The 21,383-nt window shown below is 36.2% G+C and overlaps 1 protein-coding gene across 5 annotated transcripts; it reads right to left on the minus strand.

Annotated features, from left to right (window-relative positions):
* Window positions 1-428: 428 nt before the first annotated feature.
* On the minus strand, window positions 429-20,248 carry RNPC3 (RNA binding region (RNP1, RRM) containing 3). 5 transcript variants are annotated; one of them, XR_014175047.1, is made up of 16 exons: window positions 20,037-20,248; window positions 19,477-19,524; window positions 18,170-18,282; window positions 17,515-17,598; window positions 16,166-16,277; window positions 14,663-14,731; window positions 13,727-13,863; window positions 12,907-13,032; window positions 11,169-11,305; window positions 10,081-10,242; window positions 9,787-9,881; window positions 9,646-9,704; window positions 8,646-8,778; window positions 7,305-7,379; window positions 967-3,884; window positions 429-562 (listed from the first exon to the last, which is right to left on the minus strand). XR_014175047.1 is itself a non-coding variant. In XM_081948996.1 (15 exons), the coding sequence occupies exons 1-15, from the start codon at window positions 20,205-20,207 to the stop codon at window positions 3,780-3,782; spliced, it is 1,626 nt and encodes a 541-aa protein (XP_081805122.1). In that variant the 5' UTR covers window positions 20,208-20,248; the 3' UTR covers window positions 814-3,779. The 5 variants fall into 5 exon arrangements, 3 of the variants coding, with proteins under 3 accessions (XP_081805122.1, XP_081805124.1, XP_081805123.1); XR_014175048.1 differs by having other exon boundaries at window positions 430-562; window positions 967-1,044; XM_081948996.1 differs by lacking the exon at window positions 429-562 and having other exon boundaries at window positions 814-3,884.
* Between the last annotated feature and the right edge of the window lie 1,135 nt (window positions 20,249-21,383).

Raw genomic sequence — 21,383 nt, forward strand, 5'->3', positions numbered from 1 at the left:
CAGATCCATAAGCATAAATTTGTCAGTGTTTATTGTTCCCTGAAATCTCTCTCCATAATGAAAAGGAGCCTGAAAAATCTTTTTAGGCCTGTAAGCCCTTTAGTAACTCTTTGGATTAAGCCAGGGCCAGCCATTTCTCTTTTTTATCTTCTTCTGAGCTTTTCTTTCTATTATGAATCTTCATGACATTTCGTTTATCCTCCAACGTGCTTTACTGGAGTAACTCTCTTCTTCCATCTCCATCCATTGTTAGAAGCTCTGAAGAACTGCAGATACAAGCAAGTCCACCCTGTAGCGCCCCCACCCACCCATTTTGCTAACTTCAAGTCCCCCCTCCCCCCATCATATTATATCAGAGTATAGGATCAGGTTTATCTAGTGAACTGGGCTTGGGCACCAAGGAGATCGCCAGAATGCTTTGAACCCTGTTTAATAACTTAACAGGCTAAACATTCTAACAGAATTGATGCTGAGTCATGTCCCAATTCATAATATCCTCTTCCTTTTGACCCTCTTCCTTTATGCTGTTGTGGCAGCATCATACAGACGAAGGGCAGACACTCTGACAATGCAAGAAAAAGGAGCAAAGTGGAAAGACAAGCACTTCCAGCAGCTGCATCCACAAAAGGAAATTACGCATCAGGGCACAGCTCATTTTACCTCTTTTCTTTCTCCACTCCCCACATCAATAAACCCCCTTTCTAAGACGTTTCAAAGACAAAGACCAAATGCCCCTTTGGATATTTTGTTCTTGTGTTACCATTTTCTGGTTTGATGTCAGACAAAAAAAATGTGCTTTGGTGAAACAATGAATAACAATGCAAAACAGAATATTTTATTAGAGCTTTAAATGAAGCATTTTTCACAAATGCTATGTGAACCATTGGAAGAGTTGTTGTTTTTTAAAGATAGATGCCCCTATAATTACCAGAATGTTGTATGGTACTTTGTGTACTTTTTACATACTATTCAAAAGTTCTGCTACCATGCATCTTCTTCCCAGAGCTCGAACACACTTGTAAGACACGGAACTCAAAAACGCACCTGGAATAATTTAAAAATGCATTAAATACCCATATATTATTCAACAGAAAAGAATTCATTTTTTTTTTAAAAAAAAGCCAAGCTAATACTTGAACCCATATTTCTGTTGGGTGAAGTTCTACTGAGCAGGATGCTTCCATTGGAGGAAAGGAGATAACTCTTTGATTTATTCACAGGTCTGCGACTCAAAAGCTGTTTGATTATTTTCATCTAATTTCCATGTATCTTGGTGTGCTGAAAACAAATAAAATATTGAAAAAATTCCTAGACGTCATGATTTGTCACAACATGCAAAATTGTCTTCAAATTTATCATTTTTTTAAAATTTTTGGTATTTTTTTAATATTATGGGTTTGCAACCAAATTTAAAGTCCAAATTATTATTAATTAATTCACATAAGTGCATTTAAGATATAAAATGCCAAAAAAAAACCTTAAAGGGTCCGAATTATGTAAAAAAATATAGCACTGTAAATCTGATGGTCAGCAATATATACTCACGTAATCTAAGCAAGTTTTAAGTCTGTGCTTCTAATGGTAGAAGGGATTAATCTTTCCTGAAGAATCCAGTGGGAGGCAGACACAGGGCAGATAGCAGCATCTCGGGTCAGTGCAGGGGGCATGGCCAGCATTGTGACGTCTTGTGTACAGACACAGAGCTGCTCTCTCCTGTGTGCCACACTTGTGCACGAATCATCATCAGATTGATTTGGTAAGAGTCTTGAACCTTCCCAAAGATGCTGCTGAGTTACTCAGATCAAGGCTGAAAAGCAGGAATTTATTGTTGCCAGGAGTGTCATCTTCATGGTTCAGACATCATGAAAAGGAGTTCATTCCTTACTTCACCCAGGAAGACAAGTTGGTTTATTGCATCGATGTTGAAGGTCTGATGGGTCAATTTAAAATCCAATATGATTCAGAGCAATGGCATCTTTTTATAGATTCTTCAAAAAGAAGTCTCAAAGCAGTTTTACTCCACAACCGTTTTTACGCTTCCATAGCTGTAGGTCATTCCGTACACTTAAAGGAAACCTATGAGAACTTGGAATTGGTTCTTTGTAAACTTAAATATGAAGACCATGGTTGGCAAGTGTGTGGGGACTTGAAGGTCTTGTGCATGCTGCTCGGGCAACAAGCTGGGTATACAAATACCCTTGTTTTCTGTGTCTATGGGACTGTTGAGACTGACAAAATCACTGGACCAAGAAGAGTTGGCAGGCAAGGGTGCTAACAGTCAGTGAAAAAAAATGTCGTCCAAGAAACTTTGGTACCTTCCCATAAAGTTCTTCTACCACCTCTCCACATAAAATTGGGATTGATGAAGCAATTCATAAAATCACTTCCAAAAGATAGTAAATGCTTCAAATACTTGGTCACCAAGTTTCCATGCCTGTCGGAGGCAAAATTGAAGGATGGTGTGTTCGTCGGACCAGACATTAGAAGGCTTATAGTTGATCAAGAGTTTGTCAATACCATGACGGATCCTCAAAAAGAAGGGTGGATTGCATTTAAAGAAGTCGTACACAAATTTTTAGGCAATAACAAAGATCCTCACTACAAAAAGATCGTCGGAAGAATGCTGAAAGCATTTCAAGCTTTAGGTTGTCTGATGAGTTTGAAAGTGCATTTCCTCCAGTCCCACCTTGACTACTTTCCTGAAAATTTGAGAGCTGTGAGTGAGGAACAAGGTGAACGATTCCACCAAGACATTAAAGAGATGGAAAGGAGATACCAGGGAAAATGGAGCATTACAATAATGGCAGACTACTGTTGGATGCTTCAGAGACATTCCAGATGCTACTAACAAGCGTAAATGCACCAAGAGGAACCTCACAAGGAAGAAGAATCGAGTTTAGTGTGTGTAGGTGAGCTCATTTCAGTTCAAAAAAGGATTTTCATGAAAATATTGTAATAAAACTTTAATTTTATAAGTCTATTTCAATTTATTTTGAGGTATTGCCTTATTTAACATAGTTACCTAAATTGTCAGGAAACGTGATGTCCTATGACAAATGGAGGTCATTTTCATATTCAGCGCACCAAAAAACATAAAGATTACATGGAATAAGCAAAACAGCTCTAGAAAAAATTTTTTTTGCAGACCTGTGAATTATCCTTCTTGTAAATCTGCACCTGAAAACTGGGAGACTCGCCCTAAAGGGCAAGTAGTAGTCTAAGGGGTCAGAACTGTGTCTCTTTCCTTTCTTCACTATGAATATCCTTTAGCTTACAGTCTCTTTTATTCAAGAAGCCCTTCTATTTGTCGAAGGCCAGTTCTGAATCCAATGGTCTTTAAGTGCTATTGTGCTTTACTCTGTTACATAGAGAGCAAAATCATAAGCAAAATGGGTAGTTTTTACATTTCATATTACACTGCCGACCTTCCTGATTTGGGCGGCTATAGAAATCAAATAAATAAATAAATAAAATACATGATAGTAACAGCTGAGGTGTAGATCAGAACGAGCACATAACTACATACGAAGACTACATTTTTCTCCCTGTAATTTTAGTGCAGTGGTTACTTGAGTCCAGGCCATCAGTTAGTATACAGTACAACGTTTAAGCTCTACCAACGTAAGCAGAGCACTTGCACTTACTGAAGGCCTGGCAGCCATAATTGGGATTTTAAAAGGCACATTTAAAAGCTAGAAACCTTATGGGCATCCTGTTAAATGAAAGAAGAATAGTTTACTATTTTAGCCTGTATTACGACTTTTTTGTCTATGTCAATGCTAGAAAATAAGGTTTTTTCCAAAAAGATACACAAAAAGGATACAACAAGAAAGGATACACTTTTCATGACACAGTATTACTGCAGTATTTACGCAGGAATGTTTCTAAAGAAGAACAGCAGAATGTGGTTTAATCCTTTTATTCTCTGGGGTTTTTTTTTTTCATCTAGACTGCCCATTTTGAAATAGTGATCATCATTTAAAAATTTGTAACCAAATGTAACTTAAATGGGCACAACATCTGAAATCTACAGCAAATATTTTACACTATTTTTATGTTACCTGACATAGTTTTTTGGGGAAAAAAAGGCACTACATCAATTTTGTTGAGCTTCCTCACTTTTTGTGCTGTTTTCCAAGGTGACAATCTTTGGCAGAAGCTAAGCAATGTACATCTAGAACATGTAACTATGATCCAATCTAAATGCTGCTTACACAACTACATTAAATGTATTTGTTCAAAATATATTCACTGAAATTACACAGCAGGAAGTCACTCTTGTCACAACAGTGTCAGTAAACTACTCCGTACTTCTTTGTTATAAATCCAGAGATAAAATGGGGGGGGGGGGCATTTTCATAATATACATTTCCCTTGACTCTGCAATTCAAGGTATACCTTCTGAATTCGCTCCAGACACTATAAGCATAGCACCACATGCAGGCACGATGAAGAAATGTGTTCATTAAGGTTACCTATAAGGATTATTTTAGTAGTAAAATCTGGAATCGAATGGGAAGTATGAACAGAGACAAGAATTCTCCTTGATTTAACACTCAGTCTTGGAAAAGGAGAGGTTTGGAGCTAAGAAACAGAACTAAGAGTTCCGTTATTGTGGAGGACCTTGGAAGTTTTAGGTGGTCTGGAACGTCTAACCAGACTGTCAGAGTGTATCTATCAAACAAAGGGGTGAGACTGGCAATAAGCACTAAATCTCAACAGCTACAAAAGTGGTTCTAAGTTAATGAAATTAATGGAAGATTACTTCAATCTCGAGAGCTGATGATCTCATGAGAATGGCACACACGCATATTTACACCGTACAATGGATAATGAAGGTTTGGGTGTTACGTGGTGCTTACAAGCACTGCCCTAACCTATGAATTTATAAACGGCTTCAGTCATCAAGCTTGGCTTTTTTTCCTGAGGGGCTGGGTTAGTTTCTGTCTTTTTGAAACGGAACTAAAGGGCATAATGCTCTGCTTTTTCTGCAGACTTATAGGGCTGACCAGGTTGTTGAAGGAACTTACTTCATCACTGCTTAGCTATTACCTAAATAATCTGGCGGTAGAGAAGCTGGAGAATGCTGGTTTGATCATTGTATTCTGAACATTTATTCATAATTTGAGAAACGATTGAGCAGCCACAAGCAGAACACCTACTATTTTATCGTCAATTTTCTATTTCACTGTCAAGTATGTTACAAGTGACATACAAAGCGTTCCCTGCTCCAGTTTTGCCCACAAATTGTCTACAATCAATTTGAGAACAGAAGTGACTGAATCAAAATCACCTGGTAAACTTCCATGATTGAGGATGGACTTGAAAGCTGAGTTTCATTGATCCTAGGTGAGTAATCTTAACCACTTGAAAGAGCAAGCAGTATGTGAACATTAATTATTGTCTCTCTTTACAAAAAGGGTTTATCAGGAACAAAACTTTTAAATTTGGCCCCAGGCACTTTTGAGATACAGTGGATTTAAAGGAGAGTTTCACCCTGTCTGGGATGAAAAGAAAAATCCGAAACTCTTTTCTAATCATTATTTTGATATCCGTAAAAATAATTCACCCTAAAAATTTTCAACAAAATAATTAAAAAATGTTACCAGAATTTTTAATTAGCTAAGACATATTTTAAATGTTTATTTTAAGGATGAAAACAGCCTAGCCAAACCAACTAGAAAAAACTCTTGAGCTCTGACATCATTACTCAAAATCTGTCAAATCTCAACGTTAAGGATATTAAAAACATTAAATAGAAATGGCCGCAAGTTCAGGAAATAACACTAAAAACATGAAAATTAAGAGGTAAGTGTTGAAACCTCATGAGATTTTGATCATTTTAAAAATGATTATCTGTTTTTAGGTATTCACATCATAGTACAACACGGGTGTCAAACTTGCCACGTCACATTGATGTCACATGATGTATCGCAACGCTTTTTGCCTTCGCGGAGCTGGGGTGGGTGTGGCCTCCATGTGATGCATCTGGCCCGTGGGCCTCCAGTTTGACACCCCTGTAGTACAGTATCATGTGATGATATCTGATGCTGAATTTGCTATTTCCAAGGCTCAATAAATCTTAAATTAAACAATCAAGACTGACTGGTATTCTAATCCAAGACAATTAATAAACTACGAAGACAGTTCCCTGCTTGCTGAAATGTGTCTAGATCATCTGGTGCATTTGGGCCAGTTACTCTCTCTTAGCCCCCAGCCCCTCAAAGGGTAGCTATGGGGAAAATAGGAGGAAGAAGTATTGTGTATATTTGCTGCCTTGAATTATTTACAAAGTAGTAAAGGTGGGATTTAAAACATCTGATAAATGAATGCACATCCAGCGTAGCTAGATGTGCCATTTGATGTGATTGGATGCCTACAGATTCAATATCCAGGATCTCAGGATTGTTGCAAACATAAACAATATAAATGAAACACCAACCATTTAAGTTTTTAAACAAATACAAAGGTATTAAAGGACTTTGCCTAGTAATGAAAAATTAGATTAACCTTTTTGTGACAAAATTCTAAAGGAGTTCCTCCACCATTTAATTGAGAACAGAGCTAGATATTTCCCAGTTCAGGAAGACTAGTCAAAATCACAAACTACAAATGGATTCATTCAAGGCTGATGTTCGTAAGTGAAATGTCACTTTTAAAAAAACAACACTGTAAAAGTTTGCAAACACCCAACAAACAGAAAAATGTATTGATTCACCAGAAATCAATATTGTTTAAACAAAATTTAAGATTGTGGGCTAAGTATCACTTTGGATAAACTCTATCTGGGCTATTATTTCAAATTCTACAGCAGATATATGCAAAACTCATTTCCTAGGACAAAATACTCCAATATTCATAAGAACACTTATCTTCCAAAGTACACCAATCCACCATTCATATATTTTCCCAGTGAGAACTCACTTTCTGTTCCTGGGACAAGGAGTTTTGTATACAATTGCTCAGCAGTTAACATTCATAATGTTCCTTTGCGGGGGAGGAGGGGAACTACCTATACATAGAAAATTTAATTTATCAATAGAAAAAGTCCAATCAGCTAAAATGTAGCTGTGAATTAAAAAAAAGAAAGAATAGCAATTAAACTTATAAACTATTATTTGTCAACTGAAGCTCCACCTTCCAAATTCAGCCAACCCAAGCAATTTTTATATAAATGTTTTCATATATGTATCTGTTTTGATTGTACACCGCCCCGAGTCCCTTGTGGAGAGGGTGCGGCTAACAAATTAAATTTAATAATAATAATAATAATAGTCAAAATGGGTTGTGAGAATGTAACTTACTTTCACGTTTTTTTCCCCTCTAAGTTTTCTCTTGTCTTTGGCATCTGGCTTTGGTCTTGCTGATCGAGCGAATTGCTAGGTATTTATTAAGGAACAAAAACCTAATTGCAAGTTACATTTTATTTGTAACTCTTGCAATAATCTTTATCTCATGGCGAAGTAATGATGAAGCTAACAAAACAGTCACAAATGGTCCCAATAAGTTCAGTAATTAAGCAGCTGCTCATTCAATTAGAAAACTTTCAGTCTGTTTCAGGATTATTTGGGAGTTATAAAAAAAGATAAGCACAGAAAGGACATATTTTTTCTCTTCATTCATACTAGATATAGTGGAGATAATCAAATGTTCTTTAAACTCTTCAAAGAATTATACTACTTTAACCATTGATCTAAAACTTAGCAAAATACAAAAACATATTAGAAATAAATGCATTACAACTTACCATTCTATGGAAAACCCATTCCCAACTATTTTGAGGCAGAGTCTTAGCTTACATATGAAGTCATTTTTTTTCGTAAATAAGCAAGTTGCCTAGAATCAAATGCTAAGTCATACATCGCGATTAGAAACTATAATGGCTGTGTTCACACATTGTAGCAAGCCACAAATTTTTTTAAATACAGTTGGTCCTTGACTTATGACTGTAAGAGCCCAGAATTACAGTTGTAAGTTGGGCTGCTCTTTAAATGGATCACCGTGTGACCATGCCTCATTTTACAACTTTTTTTTTTGCAATGGCCATTAGGCAAACACCGCAGTCGTTAAGTGAACACAAGCAAGCTCATTGTCAGCAATTGGTATTTTTTTTGCTGAAAATTGGAAGTAAATGCCAGTTTCCAGGGGGGAAAAAAGAACATAAATAACAGTTATAAGACTATGGGAATGCTGCAAATGGTTGTAAATGCAGGACAGCTGCCAAACACCCAAAATGCAATCATGTGGCCCAGGGAATAGAGGGGAGTGTAGCTGTCAGAACTCTGAATCCAAGTTGTAAGAACCTTTTTTTTTTTTGGGGGGGGGGGGGTCAGTTGTAACTTCAAATGGTCCTTAAGGGATCAACTGTAACTTCAGTCACTTAAAGGACCAATTGTAAGTCAAGAACTATCCGTAGACACAATGTGTAATGTATGATGCTCACACCTGAACCTCAAAAAGATACTCCCACAGAATAATTCCCAGTAAGATTTTATACTTCCAGAAAATAATATTTGAATTTATCTGAGTTGTACGTGAGAATAAGCAAAGCTTACTTGTGTTCAAATATTATACATTACTAAATGGAGGATTCTGAGACTGCCCAGTTAACTAAAATGAAACACAATTTTTAAAACGAAGGATACAACCACCATTGGCTTATCGAATAAGAGATATCCATTTGTTTCTTTTAAAGCTTTTGCAGCTGCTTTTTCATTAGGAAGGCCAATAAAAGCTTGTCCTTTCATGCGGCCTTCTTTCATTAAGCGTATATCAAACCTAGGATATGCCAAGAGAAAGCAATTTATTATTTTTTGATTTTTTTCAATATCCAAGAGTGGACCATTCATGCAATTTAATAATAGTTTCAGATCATATACCATTCATCTAACTATCTCTTCAAAAAGCCCAATACAGCCGCCTTTTTTTTGGTAAGATGATATTCTATATAAAAAATTGCCACTTAAAATCGGGTTCTTACAAGACTTAGAATAAAAGTAAGAGGTATTTTCTGAAGCCTTGAATTTCCCCTATTAACCTTGGCTTATTTTGATACATAATAGTTAAACTATATCTGCCAGGTTGCCTTTTGCTAGCACCCCCCCAATTTCTAGCATCTATGTCTGCAACTAATTCCCATTAACATTTTTAACATTATCTATTCTAAAGACCTCATGTTTTACATTTTATCAATGTATATAAAACATCACCTTAAGATATACTTTATCTGCCATGTTCTTTTACTCAAGATATCCATATCTAAATAGCGCTTTTTTTGCTTGTCCATTGCCATAACTTTTTTTATTCAGTAATATTTGTCCCCAAACCTTTCCACTTTCTCTCAGTTCTATAGTCTCTTTCCCAACCAAAGTCTTCTCCTGGAAATATACATAGTTCAGATTGCTTGTTAAGGTGTTGGTCCAAAAATCAGGAGACTGTGGGTGCCAGGCCTCCCTTTGGCATGAAAGCCAGTTGGCGCCTTTGCCCAGTTACTCTCTTTCAGTACAACCCATTTCACAGGGTTTTTGTTGTGGGGAAAACAGAAGGCAAGATATATTCACCACCTTGAATTTATATATATATAAAGGGGGATACAAAAAAATCTAAAAATAATATTATTATTATTTGACTTATCCAGGCACTTACATTATTCGTTCAGTTTCTGATGAAAAGTCAATGTATCTTCCAAAAATAAATTTCAAATCCTGGGATTGAAATAAAAACATAACAAAAAAAGTTAGTAACCACAATGAAAGAGCCAAAATATTCTGCTTTGCTTCCAGTTACCTTTTCTTGAACTTGTTTAGATAAATTCTTCACATAAATTCGGCAGTTTGGATCTCCAGGGTCATAATTTTTGAAGACAGAAAATGTTTCCATTTCTGGAACATACATAAAATTCAGATTATTATTTGCAGTTTGCATTGTTGGGTAACTTGCTTGATTAAATATTTACAACTGATTATAAGACTATAGTGATGGATTAAAATTAAAAAGTTAATACCAGTATCACATGGGGATATAATCAAATTCAGTATTTCCACTGTATGCTACAAAAGGCTTAAAAAATTATAAACTCACCTTTTTTTGAGATTCTGCCTTTTTCTAACTCTCTTTTAGAAACGAATTCTGAAGGAATTTCATCCTCTTCATCTTCTGTGTCCTCTTTATGATTAGAACTGGGAGCCGGGAAAATTTTTCCAAATCCTTCATTAGCTATATCATCAGCTTCGGAGGAAGAGTCTATTTAAAAAAAAGAAAGATGCAAAATGTTTAAATGGTGTTTAATTCAGTCACAAGAATTGAATGAACAATTTAACAACAGCAGCAGCATAAGGTAAATTTCAGCATCCTTAATCTCACTGAATTCAAAAATCTTAAAAGTATTCTGGATAGATGCCATCATCAGCAGAAATAGTAACTGCTAGAAATAGAAATTCACAGCAGATATGTCTGAAAATACTATGGTAATAACTAAACAATTCAGACCATTTGTGTCAACTCCACATAAATACAGGTAGCCGCAATTTATTATTGACCACAATTGGGATTGGCAATTCTAATGATACAATTATAAAGTGAACAATCGTGTGATCACACCCAACTTATGGTATCTCATCAAGTTCCAGCTGTGATGGTTAACCAAATCATTCACAATTAAGTGTGATGTCTTGTGACCATAACTTGCGACCTCTTGCCAGTTTCCCCACTGATTTTGCTTGTTGGGAGCCAACTATGAAGGTCACAAATGTTGCATGACAACAGGATATTGTAACTGTCCCAAATGCACACCAGGTGCCAAGCGCCCGAATTGCAATCACATGACTGCAGGGATGCTGTAATGGCTGCAACTTTAAGAGGAGGTCATAAGACTCCTTATTTCGTGCCAATGTAAATTTGAATGATCGCTGAATGGTCAGTAAACAAGGACTCTATGTTTAACGCTAACATCATATTTTAGAATGCTTAAAGCTTACAGAACTTTAACAATCACTATTGGCATTATTTTTTCTACTAGAAGTTAAGAAAGTAGCTTGCCTAAGCCCAACTAGCTGATTCCTCAGAGAAAGATCACAGGGATTAGCAATTTGACTCAATCCTCACACACTAGTGCATACCACAAAAAATCTAAATTGTAAGTTGTCGGTAAGCAAACACTCATTTTGTACCATCATTGTGCTCCTTCTCCATGCTTTTCTGAAGAATAGTAGGCGTCTCTGAAGAAATGTTAAATTCAATCTTCTTGATTCCTATAGTCTGTGGCTGCTCAAACACATCTGAAGTTGTCAGTGCTGGGTGCAAATGACTGTTCACAAAACATGAAGTTCATATTGTTTTTTTTAAATTGCCAAACAATTTCCCCCCACATCTCCTAACCATTTTACATTTCTTTGAAAACATTTTCATCTTTTATACAATAGCAGACAATAAGCAATCTAGTATCTTTCAGCAGGCATTCCTTTCTGAAGTAACTTTGTGTGCTACAGATTATGTGGAACAATGTAATTTGAAAAATTAAGGTATACGGGTAGGCCTTTGACTTGCAACTACAATTGAACTCCAAAGTTTGGTTGTAAAATTAAGCGACTGGTCAGTGAACGACGGCTTACGTGTAATTGTTTGTTTATCAATCAAATTTAGAGACTGTCTATCTCATTCATAAATCTTCAATTTTTATTCATTAGGCATAATATTGAGGCAACTTTACTTTTTTATGAACCCAAATGTGCCAAACTTTCTTGGTTTTTTCCTTGAAAATGTTTCACCAAGCTTTGTCTGTTCAGCCAGAACACAGCATCTCCAGGATAACCATGACTTGGATGACTGAGAATCTCCATAGACACTTTTTATTAAGGAAAATATATTTTTCTATGGTTTTGATCACTCTTTTGAATATTCAGGGTAATTTAGAAATACATGCTTGTGGGAAAAAAAAACTATTCAAGCATTAGAACAATTGTATTAAATCCTGAGACAAAACTCGGACAGGCTCTCATTATTATAATCAGGTATTCTAAAACTTGCTCTTCAGAAGAGATAGAATTGCCATCTCTGTGTATCCCTGTAGAAAAAAACTTTTCTGATTGAATATTTGCTCAATTCAGCGAGTCAAGAAGCTGAAGAAATAGTCTATATCTATAATGCTTGAAGTAAGAAGATCTGGAAAATAATCCAGGGACAAGCAGGTGGAGTAGCGATCTAATTCAACTCAGTTATAGTTCCCCTGTGCACCTACAGGCCACAGAGACAGAAGTTTAATACTGGGAGAGAAGTCAAATCTCAACCCATCATTTTTCATGAATAATTCTAGTTAAGGTATTTCTGTCCCAACAGAAGCCACTATATGCTAAATTAAACTTATAATGTTTTCTACAAAAATGTAAGCTACAGCCTCATGTTAAACATGGACTTTATGCATGCTATAAATTATTGCTATTATTTTAAAAAATCCATATTGAATATTTTTTTCCAAAACCAGCTTAAGCTGGTATTTTCAATTGTCACTGAGTCAAAACCCAGGAAATTGAAAATAATATATATTCCTTATGATCCACATCACATATACTGTATATGATGATGAATTTTGATTTCATGAGCCACATACACACAGCTTGCCTTAGACTTTCAGGCCAATTATTGGCTACAGAATAACATGGCTACACAGAAATTCAACAAAACAGCTTTCTTAATCATTTAATGTACATATCCTAGGAGAAAATATACTATTTTCTATATAGAAATATAAGGCACAGTATGCTCCCCAAACATGATCTATAATACAAGCTGGCAAAACTGGCTTAATGTGCTATTTGTAGGTCAACAAGCAATTAGTCTTTCATTCAAGACATCCACAAGTGTACAATGAGGTTTAATTGGCAATATCGTGCATTAACTTTTGTGTCATACCTGGGTGGAGCAACTAGGGAAACATTTAATAAGTCCTTTATCTTTCTTTTTTTTCTTGTGTGACGCTGCTTTGTTGGCATCAGTCGTTTTGGCTGAAGTGTCGCTAGTTCCACCAATTTTGTAAATCTAAAAATTGAATATATAGTTAACTTTTTATATCTATACAGAAAAATGTTTTTTTCTATTATCTTCTTAGATAAATATTAACATTTTGGAGAAGGAGAAGGAGTAAGGGGCCGATTCTTGTGTAAAATGTTAATGTCTTTCTAAGAGATCCAATACTGTAATAGATCATTATAGCACAGAAAATAAAAATTGTTAATTATAGCTTTATGCTTTCTTATAGGTTAGTTTCTCCCATGCTTGAAAGCCCAAGATAGCAGAAAATCTACCAAAACGATTCTGCTAAAACCTAAGCATGGGGCCTATCCCTTTTTACTTGCAATTTCTTCTCTGAATCACATAAGGATTCAGTTCAGTGCAGAGTCCCAAAAGAAACAGAATGCCTCAATAGTTATGAAGTCTGGATAATGAACCAAAGTTGGTATCTAAGTAGCAGGATTGGGTTTCTATGTTGCCATGCTCTAGAAGAGGTGCAAATAAACCATGACTCGTATGACTTAAGTTCACTGTAGCCAAAGGCAAACCCTGAACTGCAGTTCTACGCATATATTTGAAAGAAGTTGATTTTACTACTTTCAAGGTTGTATAATGCTACAGACATTAGCATTAATTTGGAACTCCAAATTTTACTATCTACAGGCTAAAAGAAACTAAAACCTGCACCCAAAAGATAGCACTTTGCTGCAGTCTTATCAACCTTTCTTTTTCTTCTTCATCGGCACTTTCATATTCAGACTCATCTTTATTTGAGTCTTGGCTGTCGTCTTCAGGCAATGGAGGCTCCTCGGGAGGTAAAGGAGGAATAGGAGGTGGCAAAGGGAAGTACTCTTCATACTAAACGGAGTAAAACATAGAACTTCTAATTATTTAAACCACCTCTCAAGTAATCATTTAAATGCAGGAATTCTTACACACACATAAACGTACACACTTATACAATATCACACTGTGATCTATCGAGTCACCTTTCCTATCACAAACTACATCACATGCAATCATAAAGCCAAAGACCAAAGTTACTGCATCACATTTGCAATATATTCCCAAATGGAAAGTCAACAATTACATCAGAGTGAAGCCCAAAAGGGGACTAGGAAAAACATTCTTCTGTGTATGCAACTTTTAAAAAAAAAAAAACTATTTGACTGCAATGAGAAGTTGGAACAGAAAGTACAAACTGCAATTTCGTATTCTTCATTTATTCTGGATTATTCAGATGATACTTAGCCTAATATCTGAAGACTATCAAAATTGCTCCAGTTATTTTGAGAGATGCTCCACAGTGGGCTGAATACTTCAACCATTGCTCCACCATGGAGAAGAGCAACAGAAATAAAGACTAAAAAAATGGTAGAAAACTCAACAAGATACTGCAAATTTGAGCTAGGCCGAAACCAAGCCTTTTCCATTTTAGGGTCCGTGGCAAATTTTTTACTGCAACCTTCTAAAATAGGTTTTCACAACGCTCTCCATTTTAAGAAAAAGTTAAAATCTCCGGTACGCTCATACAGCTTTTAAAAGAAAGTTATCAATACTCTGGTCTCTAACCTCAGGGAGAAAATGTAAATTAAAATTATGCTCTAGATGCACAATTGCTTTTGTTCCCAGTATTGTAAACAGTAAAGTTCCTTACCGTGGGTGGCCGTACAGTAATTGGTCCAAAAGGAGGTGGAAGATTCATTTTGTTCATAAGATGCAGAACCTGAAATGGAATAGTAGCATAATATTCAAACAGCAATTCTTAAAAATATTGCAAGGGATTCACGTAATTATGCTCCTGATCATTACATCATTGCCTTGCCATAGTACTTCAAGCATTCCACATTCAGCAATAGGCATTACAGATTTGTACAACTGTTTCACACTCTGCACAGCTAAGTAGAAATTTGCATTTGATGACCAAATTCTGGAATTGGAGAAAAGGGTAGGGAAAGATTCTTCATGTGAAATTAAATAACCTTGTTTAAGCATCTTTGAAAGGCAGGTTTATAGAAACGTATTTTAAACCACAATGATCTATTAATACAATACAGTAACACAGTAATGCAATAATGCAATTATTGTCATTCCAAAAACAGCGGCGTAAAATGAAGCAAATTAATGGTTTGAGCACAGAATAAATGTGCCTAGGATGGGTCCAAGCTTCTAAAAACGATTATAAATGTGCAATTTTAAAATAATTAAAATAGGAATATTAAATAATTATAATAATTGCCTAAAAGTCAGATTTTAAAACAAAGAACTTGAAAAACAAAATATTATTGCTCAAAGTCTACTGATGGCGATGCTTGAAATTTACATAATTTTAAACCATTACTTCCTTGTTTAAATGCAACTATACCAAAAGCCGATATGACTTTTAATGCTTTTGCAGATGATGAATGAAAGGGATTGCTTCCTATTGAATTCTAAACTTTTCTGTAATGCCTAAATGGGGTGTTACCTTCGGTATCCAGTTATTTTTTCTTTTGGCCTCATAAACATGTTACATTTTTAGGCAGTAAGGAACTACAAGGATTGGATTCAGTTAGCCTTGGTAACCTTAAGTTGACAGGACAGAAAAACTGGGTAATTTTTTTCCCTCTATATTTATTGGTGGGTAAAAGGGTAACTGCTCTTCGTTTTTGGAATGGATCATTTTAAATCCAGATTCATCTTCCTTTTGAGTAAATGTGGAAGTTACCAATCAATACTGAAAAAAAGAAGTGTTTCTTATCAATAAATTAGGAATCATCAATTAATAAATAGAAACAGATAAAAACTGTAGATCAGAAGCATCTTACAAAAGATTCCTTTAGGTCTGAAAAGGTATTCTAGCATCTGTGTGAGCTACAATATTATAGCCAAGTGTGAAACCTTCATTTTGGAGGACCAAAGACAGCAAAGGCATAGAAGGAATACAATGATCTCTACTTTGTTCCCAAAGAAAATAGGTTTATCACTTCTATCAAATACTGAACATACACATTAACCGGAGGTTTTTCCACCTATTAAATTTGTCCCTTAAAGTAATAATTCATTAAAAACTAACATTTAAGCAGTTAATACCCAGAAGTAATGTTTTTGCCACACTTGGGAATAAGCAGTCGATACTGTTGAATATTATATTCAAATAGAAAAAGCTATACACACTTACCTGTACATAGAATTTAGGAACACTTGCCAAAGCATTTGCTATGTTGGTTAAGATTGAACTGGACGGTGGGGGGTACAAATATTTGAGGCACGAATTTATAGGGAATGTTAACCTGTAGAAAACAATGAGATATTTGTTTATATTCCATCTATTTTTACAAATAACTCAAGATAGCAAACATATCCAGGACACTTTCCCCCTTCTATTTTCCCCACAGCCCTGTGATGTGAGTTGGGCTGAGAGATAATGACTGGCCTAAGGTCACCCAGTTGGTTTCATGACTAATATAGGACTTGAACTCATGGTCTCTTGCTTTCTGGACTGGTGTCTTAACTTGATTAAGCACATTAAATATTCAAGGTTATACATCTGCACAGACTGCACAGTCTGGCCTCATATAGTCTTGGATTTATTTATTTATCTGCTTCATTGATGCTGTATCTCTCTATTGGAATTTTACCATTTTTCTATGTGATCCTGTTAAAATTCACAGCCAATAGCCCGCCAACATACTTAAAAGAAACATTACAGGTTGTATTGTTAGTTTTGGAAACATTGTGTTTGTCTTTCTAATATCACATGGAAGCTACTTTTGAAATGAAGGGTAATTTCTAAAACGCTGCCTTATATTGTTCAATATATAATAGCAATAGCACTTAGACTTATATACCGCTTCACAGTGCTTTCCAGCCCTGTCTAAGCAGTTTACAAAGTCAGCTCATTGCCCCCAACAATCTGGGTACTTATTTTACCCAACTCGGAGGGATGGAAGGATGGGTCAACCTTGAACCTGGTGAGATTTGATCTGCCAAACTCCTGGCAGTCGGTGATCAGCAGAAGTAGCCTGCAGTACTGCACTCTAACCACTGCACCACCTCTAATATTTCATTTAGTATGTTCTAGTGCTGATGTACACAAACATTGGCAAGTTAGACCTCAACCATTGTAAAATGGCAATACCGAAAAGGAACTGTATTGGGAAAAAAAATTCAGAAATCAGCATACTCTTAACACATCTTTACCAAAATTAAATTTGGGGGCATTAGAATACCAAATCAACTAATGATGGGGTGCAGGGATGATTTCAGGAAGTATGCATTCTGTTGCTTTCCAGCTTTTAGATCTAACACAAGTTTTATCCAAAGAAAAGTGGGGAGGGAATCCTATATAAATGTTAAGGTAGAATGATTCTGGAAAATATTGTACTTCTAAGGGTATAAGGGAAAGTGGTTGATCTACAAAGCTAATAATCAGAGTCCTTCACTGATTTCAAATTTGCTTACATGCATTCAAATAGTTTGAGGTTATGATGAAGTAATCTTAAAACATGATCACAACCAGGTACTAACCCATGGCTAGGAGCAACTCCACCTTCAATTCTGAGACAGCTTAGGTCTTTTTGTCCCTTCTCTTCTTTGACAGGTTCTTCAGGACTAAACAATAATACCAATAAACAATGAATACATTATGTGGCAGGCTGAATTTAATCTAATATTCATTCAACAAGCAAAATTTCTAAATTTCTCATTCATGTTATTCCAGTCTGTCTAATTTTTTTCTCTCTAAAGAAACACATTAAAGAAAGGACAAATACATATGCATCAGTAAGTTATGCTATTTCTATGAAATTATTAGTAGACAATACATTAATCAAATATCCAAATCATTATTTAAATTTGTTATGCTCCATTATTTAATCAGTAATATAAAATATTCCTGTAAATATGTGATCTTTGAATGTTTACAGGTATCATCAGGACTATAAAATCAGCGATAAAAACACTAACTGGAAAAAGACAATCTTAACTTCATTACTAGTTATATTATTATTACCAGTAATGAAAATATGATTTGGATAGAGTATGGATCCTTACATATTAATCACATGATGGGTGTGTGTGTGTGTGTGTGAAGGGATATGTTATTAACTATTTGCAGTATTTAAAGGAAGGCATACCAAGCACCAGCTGTTATACAGCTACTGAGTTTAAAATGTTCACATACCTTTTGTCTTTTTCAGAAGGTTGGCTAATTGCAAGACCACTCTCTTGATCCTTTGCATATTCAACTACAAGAGTGTGGCCTAGAAGATTGAGCTGATGTAGTTTTGATAAAGCCTTAAATAAATTGAATACAACAATAAGATAGACGAACCAATATTATTTTAAAAGAAAAGGATCAATGATTTTTTTTAAGCTTTTCATTTTCCCCCTCTTCTAATTTGCCTAGAACTGAGCATTGTAGCAAAACAAAACAAAACAAAAACACTGCACAGAAAAGAACGGTACTCCTCCACTTTCTAATCCTAATTTGCTCTGAAATATGTTGAAACTGACATAAGTAAATGACATCCACATTTTTTTGCTCGTCCATAGAACAGACACTTTCTTGTGATATATGACTTAACATATTTGTGTAAATAATGGAACAACTGAAAATACCATAGACATAATTATTGGTACTATTACACCTAAGATTTCACAGCACACCTTTTTGAAGCAATAACTACAATATGGAGTAAAGATTGGTGAATGCCATTTACCTATATCAGTTTAATATAATTTCATAACTAATTGAGATAGCTTGGAGAAAAGTTGAAGAGTACCAATATGTGAATAAAGATGAATCAGAGATGAATAGAAGAAAAATTAGTGCTGCACCACAATTAGTGCTACTGTGCACTCTTAAATAAAATAAAATGGAATAAAGACAGTCTTGGGGTATGACAGCAAGTAGGACCAAGATGGCTCATGCTAAGCGATGAAATTGTAAAGCGTGAAAACATGTGACCCTATCACTTAGTGAAGGCAATCCTTAGTAGTCCAAGTTAACATCATAACCCCACAATGCATTGGTCATTAAATGAAAACAAGTGGGAATCTTAGCTAATAGTTGGGAGAGTGATGAAATCGGGTGTTAGGAAGCATGGGTTAGGGTTAGCGATGATCCTCAGACCATCTCTTCAGCCCATTATAACTCTGAATGGTCACTGTCTAAATGAACATAAGCCAAGGACTACCTGTATATGATAATGTTAGAATAAGTACTTAATAGCTCTTCCAACATCCCATGGCTGGCTATGACAGCTAGTGTCTAAAATTCAGTATCAACTGGAAGGCATACCAAGCACCAGCCTGCATTTACATAGAAGTTCACAAGTCAAGCAATCGTTTTTCACATTAGATTTTATGTATAAGCATTGCTGTAGAAATGCACCAGGGCACCTGACTCTGCTGTATGGGCACACAGTGCTATACAAGTATGAGAATGAAATCAATGAGGAAGGGCTAGTTTAAAAGTCCAATACAAACCTGAGTAGCTGCATTTTCATTGGGGAAAGTTGCAAAAGCTGTATGTTTCTGAAAAATAAACCAGGCATAAGTTTGCTTTTGTACAAAGAAAAAAAACCATGTTCTACGCCACAACCAAAGTGCAGGTTGTTTCATTCCTTTTTCAAATAATCTATATAATCGTGATTGAATTCACCATCATTTTCTGAATATATTTGTATCTGTGATCCTTTAGATTTCCAGCCTCGCTCTTTTGCTCTCTCTCTCTGTCACTCTCTTAATCAAATTTGTTGCTTTTGTCTGACGACTCGTTAGCTTCGGGACAGTTGTATCTCTGGCACTTATAGGAGGTATTTATTTATCAAATTTATGTTGCCGACTATCTTACAGGCGCGACTCTGGGTGGAATATAATAAACGGCGTTAAAATAAATATATTTCGTACTTCAGGTAGAGGAGAGAGGACACCTCAGGTATGCATCCAATCCAGGAGACGCCATCCCGGGACTTACACTATTGAAAACTCGATAACGCTTTTAAGATATAAACAACCCTGCATGCACCCAGGTGACTCTTCCCTACCAGCCTGCCGTGGTCCGAAAGGATCCGCACTGACGAAGCCCCAAAGTGCCTCAGCAACTCTTCTTTCTCCGAGGTCGTCAATACGGCGGGCAAATGTCGCACCAGCAGGATCCGGTTGCTTTTTCCCGGTCGCAGCTGCCGACCACCTATCTCCGAACTGGCCACCGCCATATTTTCCAACCAATGGCGGAGAGGTTGACGCTGCGCATGCGCCTCCGTTTGCAAGGCCCGCTGGCGATCTTGCGCTTGAAAGCTCGTAGACCGAAACGCAAAACGCGGAGGCCCTGGGAATCTCGCGAGAATTGGAACTCCCTATGGGAATAGCCTCTCAACCCAAAGAGTCTGTTCTCAAACTAAGAAGTAAGGGGAATGGCCGCGAAAGTTTGAATATGGAGCGGAGTAAAAGAGATCGTCTAGTTGAGAGTTGCTTTTTATATGACAGCAATATCCGCACATGGATGCTCTTCTCTTTTGTAGCGAGCTTCCTCAAATTGAACTTGTTACTGCTTTATTCTCCTATCTAGAGATCCACATGAAAAAATCTCCCCGTCGGGGAGAAAAAGAAACAAGTTTATGGACCATCAAGAACTCCCCAAAATCTTATGGGAAACTCTGCTGCCCCAGTAGTATACAGCTATAGTAGGAATTAAGGACTGTCTCCTTTAAGAAACTACCTCATGGGAATTGTAGGCAGAGATTGCCTTATGGGAAATGTAGTTCCATGGCATGTGATCACATCTCTATTTATGATTGGCCATTGGGGCATCTTACCCACATGCAAAGTTTATAGCCGGGCAGTTTAAATGCTTTTGTGAACCGGAATAGTAGCGTTTTACATCTCCGCTCAGCATTGGGATAAATTCATCGTTTTTTTACACTACGTGATGGGACAGATCATAGAAAGTCAGAAGTATTTTAACACTGAACTGCAAGTTTGCTATTAAGAATGCCTGATAATAAACTTGATCTGAAAGAGATTCTGCATGGAATTAACTGCATGCCCCAAGCAAGCTTACAACGCTTGAAGCAGAACAGAAACTGGTTCATATTTCAACAGTTCCAAGAACTCCATATCCATTTACACCACGCAGGTGATCCTGATGAGACAGGTAAACCTCCAGGTGACCTTAACAACTCTCTAAAAGAATGCAAATAACCAGCTGTCCACAAGGAGTATAAATCCTTCCATTCCCCACCATCCAGTCAGAGCTGAAGAAGTCCACTTGCTTCTTGAAAAAGCACCTTTGGGACAACCATGACCTGGATGGCTGAGAATCTCCATAGACATTTATGGAAATGGTTTCACTTTGGTTTAGTTTCAAAAGTTATCTGCTGATCCAATTTGTA

Source organism: Natrix helvetica (assembly GCF_964273705.1).
Source record: "Natrix helvetica genome assembly, chromosome: 3".
Classification (NCBI taxonomy): domain Eukaryota; kingdom Metazoa; phylum Chordata; class Lepidosauria; order Squamata; family Natricidae; genus Natrix; species Natrix helvetica.